Source organism: Corvus moneduloides, chromosome 2 (genome assembly GCF_009650955.1).
Source record: "Corvus moneduloides isolate bCorMon1 chromosome 2, bCorMon1.pri, whole genome shotgun sequence".
In the NCBI taxonomy this organism is placed as follows: domain Eukaryota; kingdom Metazoa; phylum Chordata; class Aves; order Passeriformes; family Corvidae; genus Corvus; species Corvus moneduloides.
In genome coordinates, this window is record NC_045477.1 from 35,345,023 (window position 1) to 35,366,337 (window position 21,315).

The window sequence follows — 21,315 nt, forward strand, 5'->3', positions numbered from 1 at the left end:
TGCTATAGAAAGGTCAGGAACTGAAAGGGTAGGAGGAAAATTAAATCTGTCAAAACACATTACATTTCTCTTTTGCAGCAATGCCATCATACTGAGTATGAACTTCCTATTCCTAGCTATGTCAGCTTTAGCACTAGTATAAAAATGTTCATGACCATTTTTTATAGTAGGGAAATGGGATGCTTGATGCTCTCTAGAGCACCTGCTGCTATTTCAAGAGAGTTGGCCAAGGTACTAATAGAGCTTATGGTACTCATTGCTCTAAATCATGTAAAAGTAAACTAAAAGGCTGTGAAATACCTCATTGACATGAGCCCTGAAAGGACCTTAATTTCTCTAATTATCATGTTTGAGTAGCATCCACACCTGGTTTTTCAGCAAAGAGCAATTTTGGAGTTGTATAATAGGTAGAAATAAAAGGTTAGGTTACAAGGTTAGGTTATAAGTTTTAAGATGGAAAATGTACCCATTAACCAGACCTAGTCTGCAGATATTGAAAAAGGAATACTTGCCTGCTATTCATTGCTGCAGTAAATACTGCTGTAATTACATGAGTGGATCATACATGGAAAGAGAGAGAAATGTATTTAATTAATACTAAGGAAGGTATGTGCACAAAGCTCACTCGCTGTCTGGTGCCTACTATGAAAAGGTGCAAAAAGCTGTCATACATAATAAAACAACTATGGAGGAGAAAAGGACAAAGCAAAGCTGCTAATTAAGATGTGGAATTGTATATTCTTTAAAGTGGAAAGGTGGTGTGTGCCTAAAGCTTATTGGGTTACCCACACAGTGGTGTGTGTTGTCAAGGTCAAAACCTAGAGGTTCTCTAGTGAAGGTCAGACATAGAGCCTAGGAATAAGATGTGGCTTTAGGGAGAAAACAGAATAAAAATAATAATAATAATAAAAAAAAGACACAATATGAAAATAGGTTGGTTAGAAGCTAAAAATAAGAGTCTTGAATTTTAAAAGATGCAGATATAGTTACCATGCTCTCCACTTGTCATCCTTATTCTTCACTAGTGAAGCTGAGGGGCCTGGAAAAATCAATGGTATCTGATTTTCTGTCTGCATTAATGTAATGATACACCTGAGCTGGGGTGGGTGGAGGTTGCAGTTATTTCATAAAAGGTTTCAGTTGTACAAGGTTATTTTTTCCAATGCACTGAAAAGTGAGTATTGTTTCCTTTCTGTGGATTCTGGATGATTCCTGTGAGCCTGAGACTGATGTGCTCTTGCCAGCATCTTCGGCGGTCATTTACACCACCCAAGGGGAGGATGAGCAATCAGTGCACACAGGGCCAAGTTACAGAGAATAAAGCTAATCATACTTGCCAGATTGTGCTAATTCACAGTTAAATTTCCTCAGCAGGTGTGAGTTATTGACTGTAAGAGGATTAATCTAAAACAGAGTAGTCCTGGAATTCATTTGACCAAATACAGGCAGCTATGGCATGGAAATCCTCATTTAAGTTGCTGGCTCTAGGATGCTGTGTCTCTTATAGTTTATATGGGATTATTTCTACAGGCATTGCTTTGCATGTAATACAGCATGGGTAATATCTAGCAGTAAAATATTGTGATAGAAAGGAAGGAAGAAAAGAACATCTGTAGCTGTTTGTTGGGTTTGTCTTGCAAGCTAAATTGGCCATGATGTTTTAAATTGAAGAATTTTATATTTGTCTTATATTTTTCAATCCCCAGTTCATTTCTGTTCCCTTTTTTTAGGGTCTAGGGGGTTTTGGGGGGTTATGCTTGGTGGAGTTTGGGTTTGTGCTTAGATTCCTTTTTCTGCTTCTGGAATGCCATCCTGTGGTACTGTAACTTTTTTTTTGCACTTTGGGTCAGTGAGAGTCTGTACAGATCCAGGGATTATTAGTGCCAGGTTGAGTCTTTTAGCTGTCTGCTTTACTTCTGTGTTACTTCTACTTCCCTTAACTTCTGTCCAGCACCAGCTAAGATACAATTCCTGCATTTCCCATAAGTGAAATCATTATGGAATAGATCTGAAAGCCAGAGCTATTAACCACTTCAATTTTATTTTAGATATATATATATGTATGTATGTATGTATACAAATATATATGTATATATATGTATAAAAATGTGTGTATATATGTGTATATAAACACACAAAGTCCTAACAACCACACTATATTACTTCTTCGAGGTGCTGTGTAATGGTAATTGCTTTCCATGTGTTTAGGTTTTTATTTTTTTACAGGAGAGCCCATCATATAGTGACATTTTAGCATGAGCTGATTAGAGAAATTGGGAATGATTAATCAAGACTCCTTACTCTTTTTCTCCTCTATGACTTGTGTGCTATACCAGCAAAAAAAAATCATTATTTAGAAGTATAGAGGAGCTGCCACTCCCTATTCTCTCCAGGTTTTTGGATACATTACCAGACTTTACCTCTTAGTGGTTAAATAGAGTTTGAAAGCTTTTTTGTCATTAGATTTCAGTGCTGCTGCCAGCATGTGGATTTGTTGCCTTGTTTATGGTTAAATTGCCAAGTCAGGCTTTAAGAGGGAGTTTTGGAGGGCAGCACTGCAGCTGGAGGGGTGTTACTGAAGGAGGCACCACAAAGAAGTGAGGGTGGCCCCAAGTTTCTCCACTGATCTGTGCAAGAATCAAATCTTATGAAGCAGTGAGCCAATGACCTCTGTGGAGATTAAAACAAATTAAATTCTAAGTATCCTGCAGTTCTTAAATATAATTGCAAACATTTCTACATGTCAAAACAACATTTTGTCCCTTTGTCAGTGTGTATTTATTGTCTGATTATAGCTGTTGTTCTCAGCCACAGGACAGGAGTAGCCAGTTGGGTGGAAACCAAGTATAATGATACACAGGTGGTGTGGTATTATATGGTGTTGGTGTTGGGAAGCATGGGACTTCAGCATGAGAGGCTGCAAACTACTTCAGCTGTGGTTTAGCAATCACCAAATAGTTATTCTATAGTATCAATTAATCAACATTTCAGGCCAGATTTCTCCTCGTTCCACATCTGCCCAAAAGATTTATCCAAGCTATGTTTAAGATGACAGCACAATTGTATCAGGCAGAGTCTCCAAGGTGAGGGGATATAACCACCAGCCCTGTACCAATGTGTCATGCAGCCTGCAGTATTACCTGGTCACTGTATTTATGTATGTGAAGTGCTCCCTTATCATCAAAAAATGCTGTTTATACTAGAATGACCAACAGAATTAGATTTCCACTGGATTTTTTTAACATTTGGATATATATATATAGATAGATTTAGAGTTTCCACATAATCTGTGCTTTTGATTTGCCTCATTGCCCTTCTTATTATCCATACCAAAAAAAAAAAATCAGCTTCCTATAAAAGGGCAGCAGCAAGCTGAGCAGCCCATGTCTAAGATTCCCTCCCTATGGAAACACATCAGTTAAAGGGAATGAACAAAATGCATGAAACCAGTGTGCATAAGTTGGAGTGTATTAAATTCCTAGACAGATGCTCTAATACTAAAGAGACTTTAATTTGCTGTAGCATTGATTTTACGCCTCCAGTTCTTTTCACTTTTTCCTTACTGAGTCTCCACACAGGGACAAGCTCCTACATTGCAAGCCCTCCACAACAGCAACCTCCCACCTCACGAATGTCAAGCCTCAGTATTTTCTGTGGTGTGTGTATATCTGCCTGACTTGAGTCCGTGGGTCTGAAATGCTGCCTGAGATTTCACACAGATTGCCCCAGAATGGTTGAGCATAAATTCTCACCACTTTTACTACTGCTCCCACTGCAGCCAACGAGGATTTGGCCTTAAAACACTGAAATAATTACACTAATCTTGCTGTTGTCCTTAAGATGTGCAGTCGCAAACCTGCTGTCAGACTGGACATCATTCTAAGATACCCATTTTCAGGTAGTTTAAGTACATCTGACTGCCAAATGTTATGCAACTTGTATCTCTGTTATTACCAGCTGTAATAATACCAGCCTGATATTTGTGTTCTCAAATAGACAACATTCTCCCCACAAGTACATGTAGCCGTGCTCTCCTTTCAGAGCAAAGTGGGGGGGAAAAGTACATAAAACCCAATGTTTCACAAGCATTTAAGGACAAGGAACAAGAGGTTTTCCCAGCACAGAAGTCCCTGTGGGCGAAAAGCCAACTTAAATTTGTTATTCTGCTCAGCTTGGCAGAAAGGCATGTTTATCCACTCAAGTGATTTTTATTTTTAATGGTTTCCTATAAATCGTCTACCTTTCTAAACAACCCTTAACATTTTAATCCTTAGATGATAAAACTTTTTAACATGGCATAATCATGTAAGCTTTGTCTAAAATCATTTATCTGTCTATACTCACTAATCTAATTGGAAAAAATTTAATATGGAATTAAATTTGTATGTATGTGTAGGTATAAACATCTTCCTGTGCTCTTGCAATGATGTGAAACTTCTGTGCTGATGGAAAACAGCCGTTAGCTTTTAAACAGAATAAGGTTGTGCTACAATTTTATGAGAATTCACTTCCTAATATCATTAGGTCTGGTCTTTTCATAAATATTGACCAGGTGCTGAGCTGCTTTCTGTAAGCAAGGCACTGCAGATGGAGACTGAACCCAGAGCACATTCTCTCCTACTGAAAAATACATGTTTGGTGCAAAAATGCCACTTCCGGAATGCTCAAAGATAATTTTGAGAATAGGAATCTCCTGGTAAACTCAATCTCACATCTCACAGAGGATGGAAGCAATGAAAAGCTATGAACTGAGACCACATATTTGAACTATAAATAGTGTGTACATATTTTCACTTACCTTTCACTTGATAGGCAGGCAAAACAAATATAGTGCATGTGACCTGGAAATGGTGAAGCAAGACAAGAGACATACCAAGGTCTTTCAAGTGTCCATTTTACATTGCTTTCTTGTATTTGCTGACTCCCCTCACTACAGTTCTCATGCTGGATTTGAAAACAACTTTTATCCTGCAAAACACCTCAATGCCAAATCTGTGCAAATTAGGCTATTGTTGCCATTTTATTTCATTCTAGAAACAAGTTTGCAATTTGCATCTATGTTCTACATCAGTGATGAACACTGTTGTTGAAGATTAAAGCATTTTTCACTTGATATTCTGCCTCTCCACTGTGAAGACTGATTAGTGCTTTTAGAAAGGCACTGACAGAGCTCCCAGTGGTCCAGCAGTGGGTGGGTGATCACAGTTCATGTCTTATTGAGTTATACTTGATTTTTTCTTGTTTGCAGAACTTATGAAGAACTCCAAGCCACATTTTGAAAAATCCCACAGGCCCATTATCAACAGCTACTTGTGCCCAGAAACACAAAAGCAGACAGACATTGCAGTGCAGTGAGTGTTGCATCCCATTAATAAGTTCCCCAGAAGAGTAAGAGGAGAACAGTATCCTAAAGAACTGAAATCTTGAACTTACTAGGGAGGGAACACTGAAGGCCGAAGTATATTTTCAATGTACTGCTCCAGTTCTCTAGCTTTACATGGGAAGAAGAGAGTGAATCCTGACCATTTCTGAAATAAAAAGGGCCAAGAGGTATCTACTACCAGGAGTGTTTTCAAGAGAAAGTGAATATACAGAGTATACTCCAACTGTCCCTGATCTCAGATAATCGTAGATCACTTCCCTGTGCACAGCAGTGTTTCTGCAGGCAGCTATAATTGGAGAGTGGGTGGGAAGATGGAGGTGAAATTCCCGTAAGTTGTGCTAGGGTGATACTGTCTCCACATAGGACTCAGCGCTTTTCAGCTCCAGTCAGGTTTGAATGCTGGATGTAGGTTTCTTTGAACATTTCTTGAAACCTCTTTGAGTTTCAGTGACCCTTCAGGCACTTTTGAAAATGGGACTGAGCCATGAAGTTGTTTTGGAAATCATAGCCATGTTTCCCTTATCCCTTAGGCATAGCTCTATCAAGCAAATATATAATTAGAAAGTGTCATGACAGCAATGTGTACATCAGGCAAGTCAGGGTTGCAAGTCTGGGCTCTGCGAATCTGGGAGGTAAAGTCCTCCCCTTCACTTCATGTTTTTGAACAACTCCCCATAATCCTGATTTGTCCAGCAGTGGTGATGGAAAAATGGTTACTGTGTTAAGTGAAACATTTCTTTCTTTAAGAGCAATTTTTTCAGCTCTTGGATCAAAATGTTGTTCAACTGATGGTCAGCTGCTGTCAACTAAACCAATGTAAGGAATTTACACTCATATGCTATTTCGACATTCACAGTGTCAGCTGCTGCAAATAACCCTTTGGACCTAAACTCCTTTCTTCTTGGGGAAAATAAAGACAGTCAAGTTTAGTTTTCCTTAAATATAGCAATTACACACCTGCAAAAAAGTGGTAAAAGTGTTTGAATAGTGTTCCTTTAAAAAGTGCCTTTTCTAAGAGCTGGATCAAAAAATCTAGAAGAGCAGAGATTCTAAACTTTGTGTTCGTCAATTTAGTTCCCTTTTTAGCTCTGTCTATGGCAAAAGTGTCCCAGTAGCTCAGATGAGAAATTCTGAGAACATCTTAGTTCACTGAAGTCCTGCAGCCTGACCGTTTCAACAAAGACGAAATCTTTGGAGAACCAAAGCTAAATTCCAAAAGCTCTCCAGAGCGTGTAAAACTAAAGCTTTTCAGAAATTTAGGTTCATTCCTTCAGGCAAAGGAGAGGTATATTCCTGACACCAGAGCAACCCACTGCCACAATGCAAATTCCAGACCAAAAACATGAAGGCAATAGAGCACCTGAGCTGAAGCACTTTATGTTATAAATAAATGGGCAAACCCATTCATTTTGTCCCAGCCTTTTGCAAAGAGCTGACCCATTTTACTGACAGTTCAGGCAGCAACAGTAATATAGGCAGCCTGAGACACAGAAAATTTCAGCTTGTAATTTTACAGTTCAGCTAAATTATAAGTAACTGAGAACAGTTCTATTGTGGAAGGTGTCACACAAATTGTAATGGGAGGCAACATTGTGTGCTACCCTTAATACAGTGCCAGATGATGAAATGTTTGGAACATTCAGTAGGCATGCTGAGCAGATATGAACATCGTTGTTATGTTTGCCTGAAGGACTAGTGGCACTTAATGGCATTATTTAAATGCTTCTCAAAGCAATGCAGAATGTTTCTGCCGCTCCTCATCTGTCTGCTATGCCTCTAGAAAGCAGCGATGCCTCCATGGCTGCTAACGCAATTATTACAAACTTCACAAATAAGATTCACTCTTCAGGGTTAATTTCCAAATTTCTTTATGCAGTGAATAAGAAATTAAGTTAAAAGCAGAAGCTTTAAGAAGTTAGGCAGGGCTGGAATGAGTTTAAATGTTAACACAGATTAATAAGTTGAATATTGTGTTCATTTGTGCTAATTATTTCCTCAGAAGGCATCCATCTTATTTAGGCAATTACACAGCCTCAAGTCTTCATTTCTTACCGGTACTACCAAGGGACTTCATCTGCTAGTTCAGGTTTGAGACTGTTCATGTGTTTTTAATAACATAGATTTAGTTTGAAAGATGCACTTGAGCTGTTTCCATGTGAATATTCCACACTTGCAGAGAAATGCATTTAATCTAAATTTAAACTGTAGCTATAGTAACCAATATTCACTGTGTTTCAGGAGGGCATATATAAGCCTACTCAGACAGAAGGAAACATGTTGTGTTAATTATCATTGTATCAAAACACTAGAGTTTGTATTTTGGAAAATAATTATCAGAAACTATGTATTCCTACTACCTGGCTTAGAAAGCAAGAGATTTGCAGGAATGTATTCTAATGTCTCTTATAAGGCAGCTTTGCTGGGTTCCATGGAGATTTCCTAGAGTAATTCCCAGTCTTGGACAAATAGGGTTAGTGTTTCAGTTTCAGGTAGATGATCACATTTTTTCACTTGAACCAGTCAATGATAGATTGTGTAGATGATTTTCCAAAGGTAGGAAACATCACTAATATAGTAGTGTCCGTATTAAACAAGGTGAGTAAGGACATGTCCTTGTTTCATTCCTCTGACCACAGAACTCTAAATGTTGCCTGATTTTTGAACAGCTTAAATCAGAGAGAGTAAATCTGTCCCTAGCATGCTTTTCCCACACTCCCATGTGTGTTGAGAGGCAGTGCTGTTCTGCTGGTGTAGGGCAGCCAAGACTCCTCAAACCCAGTCCCACATTTGCCAGAAAACTGCTGCCTGGCTGAGGAAGTGACCTCTCTTTTCAATGTATGAAATTTGCTTTAAATGTTTGCTTTATGTATAGTAAGCTGCCAGTGGTCTTGGGAGAGCAGGTATCAAACACTTCACACAAAGTGCTGCTATAATCAACATGTGTTTCTTCACTTGTGTTTTCTTTTCCCCAGAGTTGAAAGAAAAGAGCGTGCACGTTTGAAGACAGTGAAATTCAACGCCAAACCTGGTGTAATTGATGCAAAAGGGGTACGTAAATAGTGAAACCTTTAGAAATTGCACTTTACAATTGTTTTATAAGTTTCAGAGTAGAGGAAATTTTAGCAGCATAAGGAATTTTTAGGTTGTTGCAACCAAGACCTGCAGGAAAGTGAAATGTAGATCAGAGATGAGCATGATAAAATCTTCAAAATAATTAAATATGCTTTTTATAATAGTACTGAATGACAGTGCCTCCTAAGAGAAAGATACTAAGAAAATAGAGCATTCCATGATAGCTATGATTTTAGTTAAATGATGGATAGAGAAGAAAAGACATTAAAAATGAATGCAGATGGATAACAGTTTAATGCAATAGGACCAGAAGTGTAAAATCCCTGGCTTCAAAAGCTGCTAAATCACAAACCAAAAGATGTAAGTTACGAAGTCGTGGATAGTAAAAATTAGGGTTTGGGTGTTCTGCTTTGACAGTTGTGACAGACATTGAACACAGGTGTGTTTCACACCAGGTACACTATGGCCAAAACAACACAAAACATGCAAGTTCCCTTCCACCAGCGCTGCCTGGACAGAACAGTGTTCCTGCTGTTGCTGCTCCACAGAGCTGCTTTACTGTGCCCAAGTCAGCAGTTCTCGTTAGCCTGATGGCACTATCCTGTCTGGTGCCATCTGGCTGGCAAGTATTACAGCATGAGAATGCCCACAGTCCTGGCTGTTAAGGTACATTTTTCTGCAGAAGTGTAGCTTGCAGTTGTAGCAGTAGTGAATACTTGACATTTGCAGGGATTTATTTTTGAAACCCATCCAATTGGCATGTTTGGAATTTACAAATGAGGGCTTCTGTGAGCAAACTAGGAGACAGATTCAGCAGCCATCAGGGAGAAGTCCTGCTTGGCTGCAGAAAACAGAGCAGGGCCAAAACTGTGTCATGAGCGGACACGGCCATAGGTAGGTGTTGGCAAGGCAAATAAGAAAGTGGTTCAGCAGGTCCCTTCCAGAACTGCTGTTCCTGTGGTCTTCTGCCTAGTTTGAAATTCTCATTCTTAATCTCTTCTTCCTTCAGTTTCCCTCCATAATGGTAATACTAATAGTTCCCTTATTCCCATTTACTCTGTCCTTTCAGACAGATTAGCAGGGTGAGAAATTCCTCTTGCTGTGGGCACACAGTTCCTAGCAGAGGGGTTCCCAAGTCTCTACATGCCAGCAATATTTCAGACTTGCAAATGCTTCCCTGTTACTGCTCTACAGAACAATTCCTGAATTCAATGCAAAGGCAGAATTATTGTACTGACTGAAACAAGTTTTCCAGACTTATAAGGCACATGGAACTATGCATTATTTGCACATGCAGATAACTTGGTATAAAACATGTAATAAAATGCACTAAGAACAGACCGATTCATCTCATTGCATTTCTTCAGAAGTCATAATTCCATTTTTTGGTTTGAAATGACCACTCTCCGCAACCCTGTAAATTAATGTTGCCACTTATTTTAAGAGATAATAATTTTTTTATTGCCAATGAAATCACTTGTTAAATGCCTATTTCCCATATATAATCAAAGCTGTAGGGGAATAATTCAGTCATATAACTAATGGTCCCTTTTCAAGTGATTCTGTCAAGAATTTAATTACCTCTTGAGTCCCCAAATTGTTTTTCCATTTTTGTCATCAGTGTAACATTACTCTTCCAGCCACTCAACATCAGTGTTTGATTCATTGTTTAGGAATTTGTGTAATTACAGACTAAGACCACTGTACCCTTTTGGGACCAAACCTTCCACATGAAATGAGATATTTGAGTACACACATATGTATGTAGATTTTAGGTGTCAATATTTCCACTCAGTCTTACAGTGTCCAGAAAACAAGTGGTGTAAGCTGTCTAAGAGTCCATGCTTTACTTTTTTTACTTTTTTTTTTTTAAACTCTGGAAGAAATTTAGCTCAGGTAAACAGGTCTGCAGTAGGCCCAGGAAATTGCTTTTGTTACAAAATCAAGCTAAAATTCAGATAGGAATGAGCTTATGTGTGTCTGTGGCACCTTTGGCTCATACATTCATGACTGTGTTGGCAAGTGTAAAGGTCTTAGTTTACTCGAAAGATGAAACTGAGAGAAATATTTTCATGGAATATTTCTGAATTTGGACAGGAGATGTGCATGAAAGCATTTAAATAATAATAATAGTAGTAATAATAATAATAATAATAATAATACCCCAACTGAATACAGAGAATCCTTGGGGATTTTGAACATGTAAAGGTGTACCCTACTGCAATTTTACCTGAATCATCTCACTATCCCTGACTCCTTTCTTCCCCTGAGAAGCAAAGGTCAAGAGCTAATAACCCACAGCAAAGGTTCCTGAGGTAATACCAAAATTTCTTTGCGATAACTATGATTTTGAAGTAGAAACTGTCTAGTTATTCTGTGGGTTTATAGGGTCTTATGCATTTTCATCTGTTTATACCTCATTTTTAATCCCAAATCTGGAGATAAGATATAAAGAAAGTGTTACAGATAAGGTGACATTTGTAGTTGATCAGTTCCTTGTGTCTCACTGAAAAGGTGTTTAAGAATGCTCAGCAATATAGTTGACAAATCTGTTTGTAAGGAGAGCTAAGGGGTAATTTTTCCAAAGGCCCACAGTTCCTCTTTTTCGGACCAAACTTGTATGTTACTTCATCTATAAAATGAGCTCAGCACTTTTTAAAAATGATGTGATTTAGAATATTTATATGACTTTAGATTTGTTTCATTGGATTCCTCCCATCCATGCCTTGTGAAATTAGTCTACAAAATCGGGATGGATACAGGAACAGGGAATGTGAATCAAAATTAGGGAACTCTAGGGAAACCTTCTGGTCTCAAGTTTAAATGAGGCAACGGATAGACCTTTTCACGCAATGCATAATTAAATTCCCATGCTCATTATTACAGGATATTGCATAAAAAAAAATAAGCTTAAAAGAAATTAGGTAGGTTAGCAAGTAGCAAAACTAATGACAACTTTAAAACTTCTGTCCTGTAACTCAGACTATATTAATTGTTGATTTCAAGATGACATGGTATAAAGCAGAAAGGATCATATTACTTCTACTTTTCCTTTTAAACATCTGTTATTGGACAGTGTCAGAAAAGCTACTGGGCTAACTGGATCTCTGGCTTAACCTAATAGGGCTACTTCTCTTTCATGTTCTGTTAATTTTGACCCAAAGAAATTTATTTGTTCAGGCTCAGAGACATCATCAGGATCCAGGCCCCGTTAACACTTTTAAAGATACCAGACCAGTTAGAGATGTTAAAATCTATGTAGTAAGGAAAGGAATACAAATATGGGCATAAACAGTTTCATTTCACCAAGCAAAGATTGTGCTTACATCATGTTGACCAAGTTCAGCCTCTGTCTTCATTCATAGAATTGCTGTAGTGAACTTCAGCAGCTTTTGTGATTGTTACTGAAGGTGGCTGGCACATCAAATCCACCGGTCCCCTGCTCTGGTTCCCTATGGCCACTCTCTGCTGCTGCAGCAAAGGACAGGGTTTCCAGGACACTGGAAACATAAAAAATAAAAGATAAATGAGGACAGATAGCACAGTTATAATTTCCTAAGCATTTGCTTTCTCAGTCTTTGGGGCTCACTGGTCTATGGATAATCAATGGAAAATGGAGCAGCCCAAAGGTTTATGTCTGATATTTTTGCTGGAGGAAGCCAAAGTTATGTAAGCACAAACTTCATTATAAAGTATGTTTTATGCTATGTTGAACTCAAGATCATATCCCATATCATATCTTCTGATGCTCACCTTTGCACCAAAAGGAGCAGAGCATGTGAGTAGCTGTGAGCAGGGTTATGTATCTGCCAAAGCAGCATACTGAATTCTTGGTAACTCTCCCTACCACAGGCTTCAGACTGAGCAAAAATAGCCTTTCCTTTTCTAATCCTAAAACTCACAGTTGTTGAGGGCTTTTCAGACTTTTTAGTGAATCAAACAAAGTGTCAAGTGATGGAAATATTGCAGGGGGGAAAGAGATTAGCCAGTAATCTGCTTTTTCCTTAACTGTTATAATTATAACAGGTCTTTCAGGAGACAAAAATAGCACATTTGCTTTTATCCCTGTCAGATCACATACACTTCCTTGACTGTCTCTCGAAAATATTCTACAGTTGAAATGATAGCTCTTGGAAAGGTCTTTAGCAACTTCTCAGTTTTGCTAATATTTATGGGTGTTGCCTGTTTCCAGAGATGTGTTGAAATATCAGGAAACATATAGATAAAAATTTTATGCAGAGAACTGTTTTTTTACACCACATGCCTTTTCATTTCACACCTTATCTGGCCAGTGACTCCAGAATATTGCCTTATCTACAAATACTCTATGTCATTTCCCAATGAAATGAAAGGGATGTCTCCCACAATCTCCATTTTTAACGCGTGAGTCAGGGTGTGGGGAGATATTCAGCCCATGTTTACTGGGAAGCATTTCCAGATGGGTGCCTGCCCTAGTGAGGTTGCTCAGCAGGGTGCTGAACAGGGATGAGGTGCCTGCCAGGAAAAGGGACTGCCCCATCCCTCCAAAATCCCTCCCAGCTCCGCTGCCCATCAGTAGTTCAGGTTCTGGGCTGTGACCCACACCACACTGCTCCATCATTACCCATTAGGTTTTTTTCTATTCACTTAGCTTGGCATCCACAGTTCTTTTCAGATTCCAGTCAGATCACCTACATCACACTCAGCCGGCTTCTTCAGTTGCCTCCAAATGAATTTATTGCAACAGTCAGAAGCTTAATAGCATTTAATAATATTTCTTATGTGCAGATTCTGTTTACAGATCTCACAGATGCCTGAAATGTAAGGTCATCCTCTTGCTTTATGGTCATGTTAGCAACACTGCACTGAGGCATGAAAGGAAAAAGAGAAACCTGACTGAGCAAATTCAGTATTGTGGGGTAAACAAAACTCTCTGCATATTTAATGCACCTCTCCTCCAAGTGTCAAAATCCAGTGACTGACAGGACTTGATACACAGTTTATTAAGTATTTGGAGGGGGGCAGGAGGGAAAGCCAAACAAATAAACCTACATATTTCCAAACCATTATGCTCTAGAAAATCATTATATTTTCAGCCCTAGTCATCAAATCAGAGAAAAACTAGTCTTTAGAAACCTCAAGTGGTCGCCTCTGCCCTGAGGTTGTCTGTAACTTCCTCCTATCTCCCAGAATTGTCTAATCTCTGCTTAAAGATCTGCCACGACAGATATTTCATATTCTTCCCAAACAGCCCACTTCAGTGCTTTACTCTCTTCAGTCTTAGAAATGGCTGAACTGCTGCAGTTTAACCCTGTTTTTATTTCTTCTTCTCTGAGTGTCTATGGAAATTGGATTATTTGTCTTCATCACTAAGCAGAAGCTGCAGTCACACCTGCCCTGGTCTCAGGTACAGCATCCGTGCTAGTGGTTCACCGGGGCAGATCGGGGTGTATCAATGCAGAGAAAAAGGCAATTACCTCAATTTAATCCCTGATTGTCAGAAAAAAAGAGTAACAATCTATTAGGTTGTCTATACCCTCTCTGCCTAATGAAGATTTTTTCCAGCATCAGTGCTTTACTAGGCATCCATTTTCTAAGTATAAAGATTCACCACTCTTAGGGATAAGCAATTCTGTAATCTGTAATCCAAAAGTTTTCCACATATGCAGTGGATTTTCACCAACTTTTCTTTGCACTTCTTTTCTAAAGATATTTGACACAATTAATAGATTTCTTAAAGTGATTGGTATTGTGGCAAACATAGAAGTAGAGGAAAATCCACAACCTGAGTACATTCAAAAAGCTGCTGATTTGGAGAGCTCGTTAACACTCAGTCGGTAGTTTCCAGGGTCATCATTCCCAGAGAGGCAAAGGAGATCCCTCACTGCAGGTTACAGCTTCCTCAGGAGGGGAAGCAGAGGAACAGGCACTGATCTCTTCTCTCTGATGACCAGTGACAGGACCTGAGGGGGTGGACTGAAGCTGTGTCACGGGTGGTTTAGGTTGGATATTAGGAAAAGGTTCTTCACCCAGAGGGTGGCTGGGCACTGAACAGGCTCCTCAGGGAAGTGCTCACAGCACCAAACCTGACAGAGTTCAAGAAGCATTTGAACACTCTCAGGCACAGGGTGTGACTCTTGGGGATGGTGCTGTGCAGGACTGGGAGTTGGAGTCAATGATCCTTGTGAGTCCCTTCCAGCTCAGGATATTCTATGATTCTATGGTTTTCTCTCTGTTGAATTTAAGTTCTATCAAAGGCTGTAAGACCTCCAAAATGGGGTAACACTGGGTGTCATGGAAGAATCAGATCTCAGCATTGTTCCTGTTTGTGGAACAACTTGTTTCTGGGAGATGACTTCTTCCCATATAGGAGTGTGCTGGTTATAACACCAGCAGGAAATTAAACTCCAAATAAGCCACTCCCACTGGCTGACTTCCAGTACAGGTGCCCAGCTTTTCCTTCTGAATCCACACGCCCCAGGGATGATGTGCATGGTGTAGAATAACAACTTGGTCACATGCTTACAGCGCTAAACTCCACCCCCCTGTCTGTAGCCAGGACAGGAGGAAAATCTGAATCTCATTTGTCCAACTGCCCTTGCTCTTTCATGAATTTTCACATCCTCACTGCTCTGTATCCACACTTCATGATAGCTGGGGCTGATGCCAAGTAGTGGATGCTGGCTGTACTTTTGGATTGACCTGAGCCTGCAATATTGGGCTGTCCTGACCATTCCCCTTGAGCTGAACACTTTTTGCTCAGCATTTCTCCAAAGTACATTAGAAATACTGCTGTCATCAGCATCTGTTTCACTCATGTGCTGAAGCAATCAAATAAAATTCAAATTATAAAACAGCACATAGCCAGAAAAATTTAACTGTACAGATTCTTGTTTCTCCAGGTTATCTTGAGGCACTCCACAAAAGATGTGGTAATTTAGTAATAATGCCTGTTGAGCCCAGGTACAGTCAAAAATAAAGGAAAACAAGTGAGTCTTCAGTCTTAATTTGTATCATGGTAGCAGTGTTGACTCTGGCAGGGAACTGGTATGCCTTAAAGAATCTGTGGTTTTAAGAAGGTGAATCAGTTCTAGAATTAGTGAAAAAAATAACTGTCAGGTCAAATTTGAGGCTTTTACCCATCTGAAGAAATATGTTTCCATAGCTTTCTTTGAAAAATCCAGTAGAAGTAGAGTATTTGAAAGAATTTCTTTCAAACTGAAAGAAAATATTAAAGTAAAAAATCTTAGGGTCTGTTTTCCATATTTCATTTTATTGCAAAGTACAAATTCTAAATATCAGCCATCAATTTGTAAGCATAATGGATTAGAGTAGAAAATTTGACAAATAGTGGATTTGTCATTGAATTTATCCAGATGATGAAAAATATTCCTGCCTATTGGCATTTTGTCAGTCAACGAAAATACTAAGAGTAATTTTTTTCTGTTAATGAGCAATATAAATACGTGTATTTTATAGATTTTATAGATTCTTCTGTAATTTTTCTGTAACCTTAATAATTGTGTGGAGTTTTATTTATAAGATAATATTGTTTCTTAGGTGGCCATAATGTTAGGGACTACAGTATCTGTACTTTCTATCCCACAAGAAGTTTGTGCCATCCCTGCTTAGGTAAGAGAAATTTTTAGGAGACAAAAAGATATGTAATGCAATGTTTAAATCAGTCACAGATTAAATATAAAACAGTGAAAATTTGCTAGAACAGGTAAAATACTAAAGTTTACAGCTGAGAGTTAATTGCTTTTCTTCTAAGCTGTTCCAGCAGAAATTTGTGCTGATTTGAACTTCATGTGTAGTCTATTTTTATAACTTGCTGTCTAATATCCTGAATTAAATAGTAGGAAGTTTGTATGTATGTATAGATAATGCCATAGTTACTTGGGTTTTCTTCTAAAAGAATTGGTTGAAAAGAAAAATTTATAGTATTGGCAGTAGGTATTGTCAAAGAATTAGAAAGAGAGCAAAGTTTTCTTCTAGTAAGATATCACACAAAGATCCAGAAGTGTGGAGTTAAGCGTCAGCACTTATCCAGAAGAGAGATGCTCTGTATTTCACATCTTTATTTCTGGCTCAGTTAAATTTAAGCACCTCAGTGGTGATTGCCTTAGTGACTCAGAGACCATGTTTGGAAGGTTATAGGGACACAGGAACCATCACGTGGGTCAAAGCCACAGTCCATCTAACTTGATATCCTGCCTGTGAGACTGCTCATGTAAGATGCATTACTGGAAGATGTAGGAGCTTCACCTCCTACACAAACCTTAAACCAGTCTCTTAGAGATTGACTTTTGGTTTTTTTGCCCATGTCTCTATTTATTATGACTTTAACTGTAAGGCCTAAATAAATCAATGTTTTAAATTAAAACCGTGAGCCTGGCATGATTTACGTCTCCTGAGCCAGACCCTTGCCTTCATTCAGCCTGCTACACCAGTCACTCTTCCTTTAACTCAAAAGGGAAATTCAAAAGATTATCTTGTCCAACTGTCTTTCTAGAAGTATAGTTTGAAGGCGTGCAGGTATTGTAAATTTTTCTCCACTACTCCATAACAAAATAAGAGTAATAAAGGTCTTTATACAACTTATTTTTGTGCAATGGTCCATTTAATGCAGTAGTTTGCACTTGCACAAGCACACAGCATGATTGCATGAATGTTTCCACAAAAAATAGTTTTAAATGAGGAAGTTGGTGGTTTTTTAATAGCACAGATAATCAACACCTTCTGCAGCTTTATTTCATAGTGAAATTAATTCAAAAGACTGCATAGAGAACAAAATCCTCAATTTCATTTTAAATCCTAAAGAGCACTAGCAGTCAACTGGGAATCAGAGTTCTGAAAAAGATTTTTTAAAATACCTCATCATAACTGAGGAATGAAGATCAAGTGGATAAAGGTCCTACAGTATATTGTAGGAAAACCTGTGTGTCTGGGTGATCAGATAGTCCCAAATCTTTGCCAAGTGCACACCAATGCTACCTTTCATCTCTGGGGCTCTTTTGACATCGTTGTTGCACAAAGGGTGCTGGGACAGGTTCACATGTGCAAAGATTTATTAGCAGGATCAGAGCTGATGACATACATCAGCTCTATTTTCCTTTTTGGGAAAAGATATTGACCAGAGTAGAGGAACATTTAGGACAACATTGCCAAACGTCAAATACATTTTCCGACTCCAGCTGGAGACGTGAGGAAGGAGAGGAACACCTTCACACTGCCCATATGGCTGCAGTGAGCTTGGCTAGGTCCAAGCCCACGCTGGACCACAGCACAACTCTGAGGTGCTGGGTCTGTGATCATCTCATCACGAAAACACGGATGTTAGAGCTGGAAGAGGCTTGTTGTTTAGCTCTTTTCCCTTCACCACCCCCTTCTCTCCAGGCACTGCAGTGTTATTCCCCTCAGTACTTAAGATTAGCAGATTTGTTTTAAATGTGAAAAAATCATCTAGGCTTTTCCACTTCCCTTGGGGCAGATTATTCTACATCCAAATTGATTTTACTGTCAAGGAGCTTTGCCCTTTCTTATTTTCACACTATCAGTTTCCAGTGCTGCTGTTTGAACAATTCCTTCCCACTATCTTGGTGTACAACCTTCAGATATGTGTAAATTACCTTGGCTGTCACGTAAGCAAGATTTATGTTGGTGTTTCATCTTGCTAACCATGATATCATGCAAATTAGCACAGAAGAGTACTCCCTTCATACCTTGCACCAAGTTAAATACAGGTTTGCAAAACTAGAAATACTGGTTTTACATGTTTTCCTGAAAATCTATTAGTGTTTCTTCTCCCCTGCTAGTTTATGTTGGTTTTAACTGTTGTTTTGTTAGGAATTAAAATTGAGTTGCTGGCAGACAAGTAGCAATAAGTCTTTAAAAAAAATGTTATTAAAATTTCATACTCATGAATACTAAGCCACACTACCCTTGTCTGGAGAAGCTAGACAGCATGGAGTTTTTAATCAGGCTTTTACTTTTTCATTTTGAATTGCCAGCACCCAGATCTCTCTACAGCTTCATGGGAAAACTAAGCAAGCAGAGTTACTTTCATCTAAGCTTCTTCTCACCCAGCTGTTTCTCACTTGTTGAAACAGATCATGGTGCAAAAATTCGATAAGGAGTGACTGTAGCCCAGGACTGAAGTATCTAAGAAAACCAAAGGCTGAACTTAACAGAATAGGGATGTCCTTCCCCTCGTATCTCGTAAAAAATCATAGTGAAGTTGGCAAGTGCTGCTTGCCAGCATGTAATTGTGTGTGCAGACTGAGAATGAAAGATCTACATCTCAAAGAATATACTCTGTGATCTCTGCACAACCAGGCTTACAGCTGCCACTAACAACTCCTCAGTTTATCTTCTGTGTGTCTGCCTGGACATCATGAAGTGCTTTCTGTGTGTGTGAACCCAGGCCATGGCCAAGCTTGGGGTTACACCAGGAAAGCAAGAATGGCTCAGTAGCACTGGCAATCCTCTAGACTTGGTCACGTCATTTAACCTGGAGATTTCAAATTCATCATGGCTTGGGATGGCCAGGTGAAAAAGCCCATTATAAAACCAGTGAGGTGATATATGTGGTTCCAAGGAGAAATAAGACTGAGTATATGTTACAGACCAAAAATTTTCTTTCTGGCATCAGTGCAAATTTTTGGTATGATGGGAGGGATTTAAAATATATAATACAGAGGTCTATAAAATCAAAATATTTAAATATAGGGATTTAACGGTGTTTGAGTGCCCAAACCGTTATTAAAGTCAGTGTTCAAATGAGTAAATTAATCTCCCTACTACAAAAAGTGTCAATTAAATATAGAGGAAAGGATTGAAGAGATATAATGTTGATAGTAAATCTCGTAGATTCATGTAGAAGGGCGTGTATGTGAGGGATTTTCATTTAACTTAGGCCAAAATCAGGTATTAAAGAAGAAGAATAAGAAAACCACATTGCAGATTAGAAGCAGTAAAAGTAATTTCTCATATACACTGCTAAACTGATCTGAGAACAAAACTGACATACCTAATCATATAACATAAAAACTAGGTTAAAGCATAGCTCAAACCTGCCTAAAATTAGATGGTATATGAAATTCATCTACACCCTGTAAAAGAGAATTTCACAGCCAGTGCTCTGGAACAGCTTTCTCTCAGGTGATCCCTGTACACTGGTTCCCAGCTCATGACTGAGGATAAGCATTTGTTGAATGGAATAGAAAAAGAAAGCATTCCCAAAGCAGTTGGGAGTTTATTGGCTTTGAGAGGATAGAGCTGTTAGAGCACCATAAAAAATATTTCCCCAACATATTAGGATCTTCTGCAAAGCATGAAGAGGACAACCTCTGTCAAGGGCACATCTGCACTAAATAGTATGGGTTGGATCAGCTACACTATGAAAAAAATTTGGGAAGAAGCTCAAAGTAAATAACAATATAGTTGCCTATTGCAGTATGGTATGACTATCAAATTACTGTTTTTTATGATGTTTACCACTATAAAGCAAATTTTGAAATTAGACTGTTTATTTAATGTTACATGAAAATTTCCTTTAAAAACCACTACCCTATTAGCTGATGAGTAACATATATATATGGCTGCTGAGCCTAGGGAAAAACATTTAGAATACAAAACTGATCTTGACATAAAAAAAGTACCCAAGTGAGTTCTTGAGAAGAAGAAACACACAGTGGTTTAATGTCTGTCACAACCAGGGAAGGTTGGTGTGTGTAACCCAGGCTTGCATAACTGGGGACATCTGGGGATACTTGATCAAGCAAGAGTGCACAGTGCACATCACAATTATTTTTCTTGGCTTCCTCAAAACAGTGTATGCTTAAGTAGTATCAAACGAGAATTCAAGCCAGGACATCAGTGAAAGCTTTCCTCCACTTTTTTTTTTCTGAGAAGGAACTCTTTTCCATCACAGATCAAGTGATGTGAATGATGTCACTGCTCTGTTGTCAAACCATTGAAAATTTCATTTGCCTTTTAGTCTTAGGCACTTTCCTGTTTAAAGTGCCTGCTACTGCCATTTCCTAGGTTAGTGATCTATGTGAAGTGATAGCAGTGACATATAGAAGTAATCTGTTGTAAAGGATTTTCATGGCAACTGAAATGTCTGAGTTATTTGCCATTACAGGTTTTTACATTATCATGGCAAAGAACCTGCTACTTACAAGGAATCCATTTCAGGCACTTTTTCACTGACTTTCAGAAACTCTGCCTGCATAAATGCTGTTGAATCAGGCTAAGCTTCCTATCACAATTGCAATTCCAGTTGCACACAGCCTTTGTATCAGGCAGAGAGATGTAGGCAAATACCTCGGTCTCATTTATCCTACAGCTATTTCACAGCTTTCCAGAAGCGTAGGGAGCCTATGGCTCCAGAGTATTTGACAAGTCCAACATTTCCATTGTATAGAAATAAATTTCTCAAATATACATCTGAGTTTTGCAGTTTAACCTTGCCATAGATCCTCATATGCATGATCCTTCCTTAAAAAAGAACATACACACTCAGTGTTGGTCTGTACTTTTCCACCAATAGAGCAGAATCTGGAATTAACATTGGAGCAAAATCTGGAATTAACATGGTGTGCGCAATAGAAACATGGTTTTATTCGGTGTGAGTCTCTCTCTTCTCTTTGCCTTGTCTCTATACATTAGAGATATAAATCATGATGTCTGTAAGAAACATTTTCTGGGTGTCAGCAGGATTTCATATCCTTAAGGTGGAGACCATCAGCCTGAGTTTAATCCCACTCATATTGGATACAAAACCAAAATCAAGGCTCTTGTCTTTGATTTCTTGCGGAGAAACGTGCACTTAATTTAAGAAAATAAACACTTGGTAAGCTCCTTCAGTTAATACC

The 21,315-nt window shown here is 38.7% G+C and overlaps 1 protein-coding gene across 31 annotated transcripts in view; it reads left to right on the forward strand.

Moving 5' to 3' along the window:
* DLG2 (discs large MAGUK scaffold protein 2) overlaps positions 1-21,315 on the forward strand; it is a 1,001,432-nt gene that overhangs the window by 951,760 nt on the left and 28,357 nt on the right. For all 31 annotated transcript variants that reach the window (XM_032099063.1, XM_032099062.1, XM_032099064.1 and 28 more), the window contains one exon: positions 8,356-8,431. In XM_032099063.1, coding sequence (XP_031954954.1) covers positions 8,356-8,431 — 76 coding nt within the window. The remainder of the gene's footprint in view (positions 1-8,355; positions 8,432-21,315) is intronic.